Below are 13,665 nucleotides of genomic sequence, written 5' to 3'. Positions count from 1 at the left end.
ATGGGAATGTAAATGAAAGAGTTTTTATTCTATTTCTAAAGTTTGTCAACTCGTGTAGCGTGTCATTTTTAGGCAGCTGCTCGACATGGGACACATTCACTTGTCCGTGCCATTGTCTGCTCAGATTTTTGCAATTTGAACTGATTTGTTTTACTTTGTTGTACATTTTCTGTTTGTTGCAATCAACTTTTTATAATTTTTATCTTATTTGACTATGCATTCAATTCAATCAGATTTTATGTGCAATTAATTAAACTACATTATTTTAACACCTCCAGTCAGCTCAACAGCTCTGCGGACGCATGTATTTGCCAATCATGACCACCTCAGTGACAAAGCGTGCAAGATTGTGTTGTGAAGATATCAAATTAATTAAGCTTTTACGATCTTGATTTAACGCAGATGGATATTTTTCAACAACGGTTACATGGAGTGCATATGCCGACATATTAGAGTGGGTTGGCGTTTTTGTGCACAAAAAAAAAAAAAAAAATTAAATAAATGATTAAAAAAAAAGTTAAATATTCCTAAGCACCAGAACTTAAGTTCAAGAACTTTTTTTGTGTCTATTATATACCACATATTTCCCAACTTTTGATTATTTATTAACATATTTTTAATTTCAATTATTATATTTTTTATAAAAAAATATAGTTTATTCTATAAAAAAGTCAATAATAATCCAAGTTGTACAACCTTGTGCAAGATTTATTAAAACTCGGCACATTTTTTATTAATCAACGCAATTTTTTAGCAAATTCAAACTTGCTTTGAAACTAGAAGGTGGCACAAAATTAATCTCCCTATAGGAAGATTTATAATTATTTGCAACTATTCAAAACTGAGAGCCCTATAGTATAGTATGGTGCCTTTACAATAATTTCGGGGATGGAGAAGAGATAATTTGAAAAACGTTTGAAACCTGTAAGGGAAATATTGGTATAAGGTGCCATCAAGAAACTGAAGCACCTTTTCTGTGATTCATAAAATCTGCATACTTAGTTTTAGCAAAAAGTTTTCAACTAAAAATACACTTCATAAATTGCTGTGCATGTTTCAGTTTTGTTCTGTTTTATGGCTTGGAAATGTGGACCATAAAATTGGCAAACATGAACAGACCGGAGACATTTGAAACGTGGCTTCTTTGGACATTACTTAAAATACCCTGGACCGAATGAAGAAGTGCTGCGAAGAGTTCTTAATGACAGATAACTACTCAGGTGTATCCAACCTAAAAAACATTGTATCTGGGTCATATTCTGCAGGATCCGTAATATGAACTGCAATATGGGTTGCAGGGCAAGATCGAGCTAAGAATATGTATCGGACGTAAGCAGTTTACTCGGGTGACGCAAAGGTATACAAAGTGTGCGTTACCTCTTGGAAGGAGAGTATCCACGAATTATTTTCAAATACATAAATGGAGTTACAGAAACCAAATTGTTTCATAATGTACTATTTCTAAATTTAATATCGCTCACATTCGAATACGAATAGTGGGTAAAGAAGAAGAACTTTTCAGCATTTTCTCGTTTCACTTTGACAATAAAATTGTAGTAAAATAAAAGCTAACCGAATTGGAACAAAAAATTGCCATTTTGCCCAATAACTTTTGTCCACTTTATAGACGACTTCCCAATTTAACGGGTAAAAAATTTATGGAACCTATTTGAAGAAAACTTGACCAGCTCTTATTAATGAGCTTCTCCTCAGACCCGTATTGCACTATTAAGAAATTTTTTCAAAACTTTGAGAAATTGAGGAATTATTATGAAATTGAAATGAAGTAAAAACGGGAGAGATTTACACTTCGACCTTAAGATTTTTTGGGCCCTTTACTTATCTTCTTAGTACTTCGTCCAAGCACAAAAACAGCACTAATTTTTTAAGTCGAACGTTCGAATGCATCCAAACCTTTATTAACAGAGAAAACTTACTTACTCAAAAGGCTTAATAAATACCTACAAGTTTGTTAAACGACTCTTATGCCCTTTTGATCTTATCTTGACGGTAGGATATTAATTAGTCTCATATAATATTTAGTTATTTTGTAGTGAAGATAATTACTACCACGATTTCGAATCAGTTGTTTAATAAATTAATATGCAGGTGTATTTCGACCTGCTGGCAAAACTTTAACTGGTAAAAGACAAGCTATAAAAGATTTTTGTGTAACAAGTCGACCCGTACTAATATATATAGATATATACATACATATATATATGTGTGCACTTCTTGCATTGCTGTCATTAAATTGACTAATGGATATTTTATTGTGGTTCACTGGTGTGCAAATAGAAGATGTTGCTGGTACTGCCATTAATGACGGAGTAATTTTTGGAATGCAATATCTTAATGTAATAAAACTGCCCCCAATTGTTTTCATTGGGCATATTAAGTAACTTTACTGAATAAATTTAAATAAAAAAAAGAGTTCGTTTGTGCATTCCCGGAACATTTTTTAATTTTAACCTGGGATGTAATAAAATAGCGAATGTATTTGTCTATCTGCACATCCATCTTGTGTACAAATATAGATGAAGAGAAAGCATCGACCAACTTCAATATTCAACAGTCGACCCTCCCTTGAAATATTAACAGCAAATTTAGAAATATGCTCTGCATTGAAAGGTGGATGAATTGTTTCGATTGTTTACCCATTTTTTTATTTTTTGATATCAAACCCAGCGATTACCTTCTCCCACACATAGACAGAGGGTGCAGTCCGCGATCAGACGCATGTATAATTTTTCTTTTGGCACTGGGTCAAGAAAGGCGTGGTTTTATAAAGCATCGAGATCTAAATATATTCAACTATAGATACAATTCATCAGTTGAAAACAAAGTTAGAGATATGTATATAGGGTTCCGGTGGAGGAATAAGGTTTTAAGATCGTATAAGCGGGAGAAAACCCCCGCAGTAGCTTCGTTGCTTGTGCGGGTTATTTAGTCACGATATCACAGTGGACGGGTGCATAGGTACGAAGGTTTCGAGCAACAAGTTCGGTGGCAAACAGCCAATCGCCAGTCAAATAGCTCAGCTGGACATCCAGAACAAATTAAAATATTGAGTTCGTCGCTACAAGTTTGCACGAGTTTCGTTTGCGTCAGTTTGTGCACAAGAGAGCTGCTGCTTCGGGACTACTATTGTAAACTAAACTATTGTATGGAATACTGAGAAAGGATCTTAGACTTCACTTCTTCAGAATTGAAATCTTGCAAGCGCTTAAGTCACGACATGCCCCAAAGTGACGTTATGGTTTGCAGTGTCAAGCAGTCGAATAATTGGACCACATTTTTGTTTTTTCAAATCGTCGAGGGTAGGTAATTTTATCTTATCGGCGCTTGCTGAACCTTACATCCTTACTTCAGTACACACACTTGGCTTCAGCAAGATTGCGCTATGCAGCACATGGCCAGAGAGACCATAGGGATACAGAGTAATATCTTCCCTAACAAACTGATAAGCCGTTACAGTGACACATCCTGTATACCCAGGGCACCCGATTATACCTCTATGGACTTTTTTCTGAGGGTATCTCAAAAGTAAAGTTTATGAAACAAACACAACGACCACCTCAGCGTTATAAGAAAAAACCGTTCATGAGGTTAATGACATCTCGACACGGAGTGCGAAGATCAGATGTCCAGAATGTATCCGATATAACGGTTAAAATTTAGAGGAAATAATTTAAAAAATAAAAATAAAATTCGCATTGTCTTCTATGTAATAGTTACCAAAATACATTTTTATTATTAGTTTTTTTTTTTTTTTTCTTTTTTGTTTTTTTTTTTAATTTAGATTATAGATTAGGGGTCTGCCAGACATCTTGTATTGTATCATGCCAATAGTTTATTAAAACAAGACAATATTGTTTTCTTGAGGATGGGAAGCAAGGCCGATAATATCAAAAATGCTAAAAAGAGATAAGAATCGAAATGTTTCAAAGGCGTAAATTTTTAGCTTTGTTTTGAAATAATAGACCTAAAGTTCTTTGATACTCGAGTGACAACATTAAGGTTTACTGCCGCTAGAAGACAAGGGCTAACAACTTACCTTATAAGTAGCTTAATTTATTTATTTCTTTGTTTATGTGTAGAGTTAATTTATAATTTAAAATATATTTTTGTTTATAAATATTATTCCCATCAGTTTTCTACGACTAAGAGGAGTGGAAAGTTTGTAAGCTTTATATGACTATTGGCCAGTATGGCGTGTCCCATACAAGATCTCTTAAGTCATAGAAACTTTTCTTGAATATTGTTAATTAAAAAAAAAAGGCACAAGATTATCTATTAATAAAACTAATTTATCTTGTCCGATTGATTTTAGATGAATCTCCAAGGACTTGTGATGATCACCGCAAGGGGCTTCTGGAGAAACGGGATCCACACAAACAGCTATAACTTTTACAATTATTATTATTTTTTTTAAATTTGCTAAAGTCAAAACATGATTTATTAATGCTATGTTTTCATTTTTGTAAATTAAAGCAATTGACTAGCAAAAAAAATTATTGAAAATCATAATTTTTGGAGCCTCTGACAACCCCTTAAATTGAAGAATGAAATGAAGTTTGGTATTTGAACACCTATTTAACAAAACTATATACTTGTTCCCGACTGTAATAGCGAATTTTTTAAGAAGCTGATTGAACATTTCTCTGTCAGAAACACATAATTTCGATTTCTTAAGATTTTATGGCGTATCATTTATGTTACATCAATTAAGCGTTTTATTTAAAACGAATTGTAATTGAGACCTGCCTTCGATCGGTCCGTATGACTTAAAAAGTTTTACATCAACGGTACTCATTAATATTTTTGAATATTTATTATGGTAAATATATCATTGTAACGGCCGTCGTACCCGAAGGGTTGGTGGCGTAAGTACCAATCGGAAGTGCATAGATTTGAATCTTCGTGTATGAAAGAGCAAAATGATAGAAAACTTTTTTATAATAGCGATCGCAGTCGACAGGTAATGCAAAAAAGTCCTCATAAAAAATATCTGCGGTAGGGTAGGTGAAATGGTTGAAGTGCCACTCTGTCACTCTCCAAATAGCACTAAAGTGCTGTTTTGTGAGTCGGCTTAAAATTGTAGGTGCCTCCTTTTGTGGGAAAAATCTAAAGGCACACTAGAAATAGGAGGAGGAGCTCGGTCAAACACCCAAAATCGGCTTGCTTTGTACACCTGTACCTCGCTTTACACGGTAGATACGTTCCTGACAAAACCGTGTAAAGCGAAAAAAAAATGTTTATATGGAAAACCCGTGTAAAACGAAAAAGAGTATAAATACGATTTTTAAGACATTTATTTAACTTAAAACATATCTTTATACAGTTAACAAGATATAAGAGAACCATTTAAGTCATTAAAACCATAGAAATAAGTAAAACAAAAAATGCATTCCATTAAAAAAATATATGTACTTTATTATAAATAAAACATCTCTATTGTTAACCAAACTTATTCACTATCACTTTCAACCATAAGTTTCCTCTTTCGAAGTTGTATAATTTCCGACTCATCACTGGATAAAATAATCTCATTGGATTTTTCTTCTGCATTAACTGAGTTGGTTGTAGTCAACCATAAGTTTCCTCTTTCGAAGTTGTATAATTTCCGACTCATCACTGGATAAAATAATCTCATTGGATTTTTCTTCTGCATTAACTGAGTTGGTTGTAGTCAAAGTTTGCTGAGAATTATGTTTTGGAAAAAAATCTGAAATAAGCTTTTGTTGCTTATTTTTATTTGTCATATCTTTATAGACTTCTTCATATTGTTTTAACAGATCGTTAACACCTCGTTGAAATTTAAGACCACGATCTAAATTAACGTCTCCTCCTTGAAAATGGTTTCCTAGTTTTCTTCCTAAAACAAGTCCCTCGTGAACAAATTTTGCTGTGAATACGTTGGGTTCATTGTTTTCAATGTCAGATTCAAAGTCATATTCATCACTATTTTCCTTGCAACTTATAACCATTTCAATTAAGTCGTCTGCATTTAGTTCCTGATCTTGCATTAATTCTTCAATATCTGCTTTAGTTATATCGTCAAAGCCTTCTCCACCCAATTCTTGGCCCAACTCAATTATTCGCGAATACTCTTCCTCCAAAGCCACACTGCTATTCTCACCATTAAATAAATCAGGCCATAAAGATTTCCAACAGGCATGCAGCGTTGATTTTTTAATCTCGTTATACGACATGCTTATGTGTTTGATACAATCCAAAATTGAAAATTTTTTCCAGGCATCAATGATTGAAAGAGTTCCTTCATTTTCCACATGATCTAAAATATATCTGAATGACTTTTTTATGTACAGGGCCTTGAAAGTTGAAATTATCCCTTGGTCCAGGGGCTGCAGCAAAGAAGTCGTATTTGGTGGTAAAAACACAACTTTAACATTTTCATGCTGCAAGTCTTGAGGGTGTCCTGGAGCATTATCAAGAGCTAAAAGGACTTTAAAAGGTAATCCTTTATTGATTAAGTACTTTTTCACATCTGGCACGAAAATGTTATAGAACCAATCATTGTACAACGTTACGGTAACCCAAGCTCTTTTATTGGCTTTCCAATAAACTGGAAGATTGTTAATATTTAAACCTTTAAACGATCGTGGTCGGTTAGCTTTACCAATTACCAATGGCTTCATAATATGATCTCCAGAAGCATTACTACAAAGAAGAATCGTTATACGATCTTTTGCAGCCTTATGACCGCTAGCTGATTTGTTATGTTTTGCTAGAAAGGTCCTCCCTGGCATTTTCTTCCAAAATAGTCCGGATTCATTAGCATTAAATATCTGGTCTGGGCTGTATGACTTTGCGCCAATAATTTCAGCAAACTTTAGTGGATATTTTTGTGCTTCTTCCAAATTAGCAGATGCTTGTTCACCTTTTAATTTAAGACTATGCACAGAATGTCTTTGCTTAAATCGTTGGAACCAGCCATGACTTGCGTTAAAAGCTATCTTATTCGCAGAAGTGGACGGCGTTTGGTTTTGCAGAGTGTCATAAATTATTAAAGCTTTATTTTGTATGGCATTTGTATCAATTGGAATCCGTTTTTGATTTTGGTCTTCTACCCATATCATCAGAGCCTTTTCCATGTTTTCCATAGTCACATTTCTTACGTATGAAGTGGTACTCGTATGCATTCCAGCCTTTACACTTTTTCTGATTGAGTCTTCATTTTCCTTTATTGTTCTTATTGTTGCTTCGTTCATTGAATAAAATTAAGCAATATCCACTATTCTTTCTTTATTGCTTAAGCGGTCCAAAATTTCTATTTTAGTTTCTAAAGAAATAATTTTTCTCTTCATAATGGTAAATTCCCTCTTTGTTTAGTTTTTCTTAAAATATTATGACAGAATACCATGTAGTATTGCCAGATCTATATACATTATCAAAGTATTATGACAGAATAGCATATAGTATTGCCAGATTTAAAACAATGTACAAATAAATTAAATTAAAGTAAATAATAAAATTTTTTTTCGATTTTGAAAACCGTGTAAAAGCGAAAACGTGTAAAACGAGTACCGTGTAAAGCGAGGTACAGGTGTAACACTAAATTAACTTCTACAATTTCAATTGAAATAGTTCAGTTTATTATCGTCTATCGAAATCCAATCCTTTACATTAATGTGCAGACCATTAGTGCAATGGTCTCACCTAATGGGAGATAAGTTCGTTTATGGGGACGTGCGAAAAAAGGCAAAGCATTGTCTGTCCGAGAGCCATGGTGCTTAGTTTACATGTTGCCAGCAAAGTAAACTTTTTTTCGTTCATTTAGGAAACTTTTTTTCGATCAAAGGATAAAATTTTAACCAAATTTAAATTGATTTTTTGTGTTTGTTGCGATTTGATTCAAGGTTTTTTTTTTATTATTTTTTTTGTATTAAACGCGCCGTTTACGTAAAAATCGATATATCAAAAGATCCTATGTATCACATATACGAGTGGAATCGAATAAAACAAATGTACATCGTTAATCCCTTGGGCCCATTTGAAGTCTGAGACACGTCTTGCACTTGTTTGCCCCATTTAAAAAACATAGATACAATAAATTTTTTTTTTATTAAATATTTTTATTATCTATAAAAAACAATGAGTAAACATTATCTCGAATATTACACATTACAACATTTTTTCTTAGATTAACTATTGTATTCACATTTGAGAACTGCTACAATATTCAAAAAATTATTTTTCGAACCAAAATTGAAACAAGATTAACTATTTTTTTTTTTTAACTCAACAAAAAATATTTTCGACCAATATAAATTTTTGATACTTATAAGTAGAAATAAAGTATATATAAAACACACATATAAACATGTCTGTATGTAACTCAGGATAAAGTCTAGTACAGAGTGCCTAAGTGGTGTTTATTTTAAATTATTTGCTTATTCTTAGTTTAGTTATTGAATGAATGGATGCGTGAAATTGGAGCAAAGGTAGGTATGAAATTATAGAGTACAAGATTGAAGAACAAAAATGGGAAAGTAATTTCGGCCGCCATATCATAGAGGATTCGGTAGAAGATTAATGCCCGCTAATCACTCCCAGAATCTGTAAAAAGTGGTATCGGTAGTTCAGCTGAATTGCTGTTTTGCTTCTGCCGTGTAAATCCGTATGTCAGCATAAATGGAAATGAGGAAAAGCCATTCCATTCGCTCTGTCGTCGTATGTTTTTAGTTCCAACTTCATGCCGACTGGGCAACGTAATTCACCCTTTTCTTTTTCTTTTTATCTTCTATTTTCTTTTGTCGTGACGTTTCTGTGTATAAAACGCTGTTGTTACTCAACTGCCATCATCTTTAATGAATGCGACTTGAATTAGTCGTTGTTCAGACGACAACGAAGTAACCTGGGTAATGGCTGTGTTAATCTTTTTTATATCACCAACACAATCTCAGTTTTGTCGTAAAAAACTGCTGACACAAAGGTCTGATGTAGGCCGTTCCTTCTGAATTCTCTCCACCAATAGGCCTTTTTAGATATGGTTTTTAAGTTAGATAGGTTATTATATAGTTATTAGGTTTTATTTTGAAAGTAAAGAAATGTACAATATATTTTTTGCTGTTATGGACAATTTAATTAGAAAAAAAACAACATATAAACTCGTTGATTTTTCTATATCTGGAAAAAATATCTTTTTGAATAAAAAATACAGCAAGCTTTTTATAAAGATAAAAAAAAATAATATATGTTGAATTTTTACTTTTCATTTAATTACTGCAATAAAGATTATTTATGAAATGTGAAACCAAAAAGTTGAATGAAATTGTTAATTTCTTAGGAATATCGAAGTGGTTACTGAAATGAGTACTTCATGAAAAACTTAATTGGTAATTGTATGCATAAATTCTATAACTAAATTTGAGCTTGTCTATACTGAAAAGGTTTCGAGTATAAAATAATGAAGAATGAAAGGAAGGATACTAATATTGTTCATATAATATAATTTACAGCAGTAGGGAACTGAAATTAGATAATAGAACATCTGTTTAAAATATCCAAAATAACTAAGGCGCGAAAATCTCTAAAACGAAAAAAAAGTAAAAAAAAAATTTACAATAATAAAATATCGAATTATGCATTTTTTCTAACTGTTGTGCCCAATCGCGAATCGGATGATGTCTATTTTCATTCACTTAATTGAATCAGTTTTTAGCGTTGCAGGTTTGCTGCAAGGCATTTATGCAAGAAACGCGCAAAAATGCTCAAGTTTGGATTTACATTTTACTAAGACTTCGAGTGTGATCGCGAAATGTGTATAAAAATGTTTCCATTTCATTAAATTTTCTCTTACTTTGATTACCTTCAATCCAATCCAATATTTTTCTTAGGTTATAAATAATGTCATACATATACTACAATTTGCTTAACCTCCTCTACTTCTAATAGCTTAACTTAATGCCAACAACGGCTCATAGTCCATATCCTTCGGACTTGTCTTCTTCTTATATTTCTTTTGCAATTTCGTTTTGGTCAACTTTGATTTGGATTTGCTCGCTCGTCGCTTCTTCTCCTCTCTCTCTTCTTGCTCCTTCTCACGATCGAGCAATTCCAGCTGCTCAAAGATATTCTTTGGACGTGGATGTGTGCTTGGTTTCGTTGAATTTTTAGCTGCATATACAACAACGAATTGAGAGAATGCGGAGTCTGCGGGCGTATTTATATCGGCAAAGTCACGAAAATCAGCGAACTGTTCCTCCGGATATGTGTACTTTTGTACGAACTCCTCATTCGACGGCCGCCCATGTCCATTTGCATCACCATAATATTGATTGAAATCACTATTCTCATCAGTGTGATAGGGCATTTCCTCTTCAGGGTAGAAAGTTCCACCTCGCAGCACACCAAAATCACCAGAACCCAAAATGGCAGGATCAAAACTGCGTTGAGTTGGTCCCAGTGGCACCGGTTCGGTATGTGGGGCCGCATATTTGGGTATGGCTGGGCTATCGGGTATGGGGAAGTAGGGACGCGAATGACCTAATGGTGGCGCTTCACGGAAGAACGGAGGATAGTAGTTTTGTGCGGCTTGTGTATGTGAATCGATGGGTGAGGGATGTGGACCGGCATGGGGTAGCACATCGGATCGAGATATGACATGTGGGGTGGGTGATATAGGACGGAAGTGGTAAGTGGGCGGAACGTGAAATTGTTGTTCTTGCGAACGTAGAACGGTAACTGGTGTAAAGTCATTCGGTTCCATCAGCATATCGGTGTCCTCTTCAGGAAATTCGGCTGTGAATGAGAGAAGAGAGGAAAGTATGCGGTTTAGTGAATAAATAAGTGAATAGGTCATAGAACAACAGAAATAATGAAATAATAAATACTTAGATTATTATTAAAATTTTCAGATAATTTATAAAATTAGTTCATATATATGTAAATAAAACAATACACATTAAGTGTACCCGCTTAAAAACTTAAGCGCTTCGATTTTGGTGCAGCTTGAAATGTTCCACTCTATATATAATGGGTGATTTTTTAAGAGCTATAAAAAAGTTGTTCAAAAAACACACAGAAAATTCCGAAAAATGCATGAAATTTTTATTTAAATCGATAGTACAGTCCATATAATTTAATGTTTGAAGATTATTTCATGCAAATGTTGACCGCGACTGCGCTTCAAATGGTCCATTCGTTTAGTCCCTTTTTGGGATACTCTTTCCAATGTTTCGGCCGGTATCTCACATATAAATGCTTTAATGTTGTCTTCCAATGCGTTAATTGAAGCAGGCTTGTCTGAATATATATGAGCTTTAACATAGCCCCACAAAGAATAATCTAAAGGCGTTATATCGCACGATCTGGGTGGCCAATCGACAGGTCCCGAACGTGAAATAAAATGTTCACCGAACTCGCCTCTCAACCAGTCCATTGTTACGCGTGCGTGTGGCATGTGACACCATCTTGCTGAAACCACATGTCATGCAAGTCAAGCTCTTGCATTTTGGGCAAAAATCCTTTCGGAAAATTTTCCACGTTGTTGAGTAACAGAGGCGGAATTGCTGCGAACGGCGACGAATCGATAATTGATGGTCATCATTAACACTGGCCGATACAGCTGGGATATTTTCTTCAGTTCGTACTTTACGTAAGCGTGGTGGTGGTTTGATGTCCAATAACGTAAATTTGGTTCTAAATTTAGTCACAATAGCTCGAATAGCCGCTTCAGTGGGTCGATTAAACTGACCATAAAATGGAAGAAGCGCGCGATAAACTTTCTTAACAGAAGACGCATTTTTATAATAAAATTCAATGATTCACAAGCGTTGTTCGTTTGTAAGACGATTCATGGTTAAGTTATAGACCAAACTGAAGATGTTTCACAGTGAAACAAAACACGAAACGTGCGTCAGCTGTTTAAACCAACTGTTTAAAAAGATAATAGCTAAAAAATCATCCGTTATATATATATAATTGGCGTGTACACCCTTTTTTTGGGTGTTTGGCCGATCTCCTCCTCCTATTTGTGATGTGCGTCTTGATTTTGTTCCACAAATGGAGGGACGTACAGTTTCAATCCGACTCCGAACGGCAGATATTTTTATGAGGAGCTTTTTCATGGCAGAAATACACTCGGAGGTGTGCCATTGCCTGCCGAGGGGCGACCACTTCAAAAGAAAAATGTTTTTCTTAAATTTGGTGTTTCACCGAGATTCGAACCAACATTCTCTCTGTGGATTCCGAATGGTAGTCACGCACCAACCCATTCGGCTACGGCGGTCGAATAAAAAAAGGGGGCGAAACAGGGTTGCGGAAATATTTAATGGTTGCAGCCATAGAGAGGTATTTTTTTTGTGTTTAAATCGTTCTTCTTTGATTTTAAGTAAAGTAATTGCCAGTCAAAGAGAAAAAATTATATTTTTTCTATCAAGTGTCTTCCCTATTTTCTGATTAAAAATAAAAAAATCGAGACTTCTGGCAAATTCAATTTTTTTTAATTTTAATTTTTTAATTATGTTGAAGTGAAAGCTTAGGATGTTTCTTTTAAAATGATTCCTGATTTTTATGAAGAAGCTTAATTGTATAGTGCCGGGCAATCGATCAGCTCATTGTTATTTTTGATTATTTATACTTATTTTTTTTTAAATAAAAACAACTTTTGAAAAATTTTTTTAATCAGAAAAGCTTTGCACATTTTAAAAAAAATTTTAAGTCGTCTGCATATAAGAGAAACTCAGAGAAATGGAAACCTTCAGATATGTATGTCAATAATAAATAATACAAAGAACACAGGGCGAAAATGCTGCCCTAAGGAACGTCGGAATAGACGCTATTAAGCATTAACTATGACGGCGAGTTGCTAAGACTTGAATTGGTTAGCTTCAAACTTCAGTTGAAATTTCATCCCCTTGAAAATGTGTATTATTTACAGGTCTTTCATCTTCTACTAATTTTGCATCTTCAATGATGCCATGCTGCCACACATCAAATATTGTGGAGAGTACATCCACATATAACTATTTCAACGATTGAGCCCAAGTCTCGATTTTTCTTGAAATGGAGTAATCGCCTTACTAGTGTTCTAAGAATCTCGTATGCATTTTCAACAATAATTCTTGTGTAATAATGTGAAAATGATTGTTTAATTACCCTATCGGAAGATTTATAATTTTTGGAAATGGTGTCGTACATCAATTAAATTTGACATTTGTGAACTAGACAGCTGCAGTATACAAACAGACAAGCAATGGAACGCGTAAAAGTAAAAATAAAGATTTGCATCGCTCAAAATAATTTTTTTAATTTAGTAGAAAACTTATTTAAAATCAAAATTGGATGATTAATTTTGTATATTTGTATACCGGCGAATATCAGGTGGACGTTGTACAAACGTTTTATATCAGTGCCGCCGACCACTTACAAATTATCCGAATCCTTCTAAGGGGAATTGATGGATAAATAGTATTGTAAAAGTTGCTGACCGAAAGCACATTCATTATTTTGTATTATTGGTATTTTACATAATTTTGTGTCCAATCTCCCAAAGCACCAATTCATTCACTTTTACATTAAGTTATACTTTCATTTGGAGGCAATTTATTGTATTGTTTTATATACCCCATTGCGAGCAAACTCATCTGAAGATTAATGAAATAATTAATGATGCATGTTGTAGTTTTTCTTGTACAT

The 13,665-nt window shown here is 33.9% G+C and overlaps 1 protein-coding gene across 1 annotated transcript; it reads right to left on the bottom strand.

Annotated features, from left to right (window-relative positions):
- Window positions 1-8,116: 8,116 nt before the first annotated feature.
- On the bottom strand, window positions 8,117-10,763 carry LOC128858219 (uncharacterized). The gene has a single exon (XM_054094293.1). It carries the CDS (start codon window positions 10,739-10,741, stop codon window positions 9,923-9,925), a length of 819 nt encoding a protein of 272 aa, XP_053950268.1. The 5' UTR covers window positions 10,742-10,763; the 3' UTR covers window positions 8,117-9,922.
- Window positions 10,764-13,665: the final 2,902 nt, after the last annotated feature.

The sequence above is a fragment of the Anastrepha ludens genome, chromosome 3 (assembly GCF_028408465.1).
Source record: "Anastrepha ludens isolate Willacy chromosome 3, idAnaLude1.1, whole genome shotgun sequence".
Classification (NCBI taxonomy): domain Eukaryota; kingdom Metazoa; phylum Arthropoda; class Insecta; order Diptera; family Tephritidae; genus Anastrepha; species Anastrepha ludens.
This window is presented reverse-complemented; position numbering and strand designations above follow the sequence as displayed.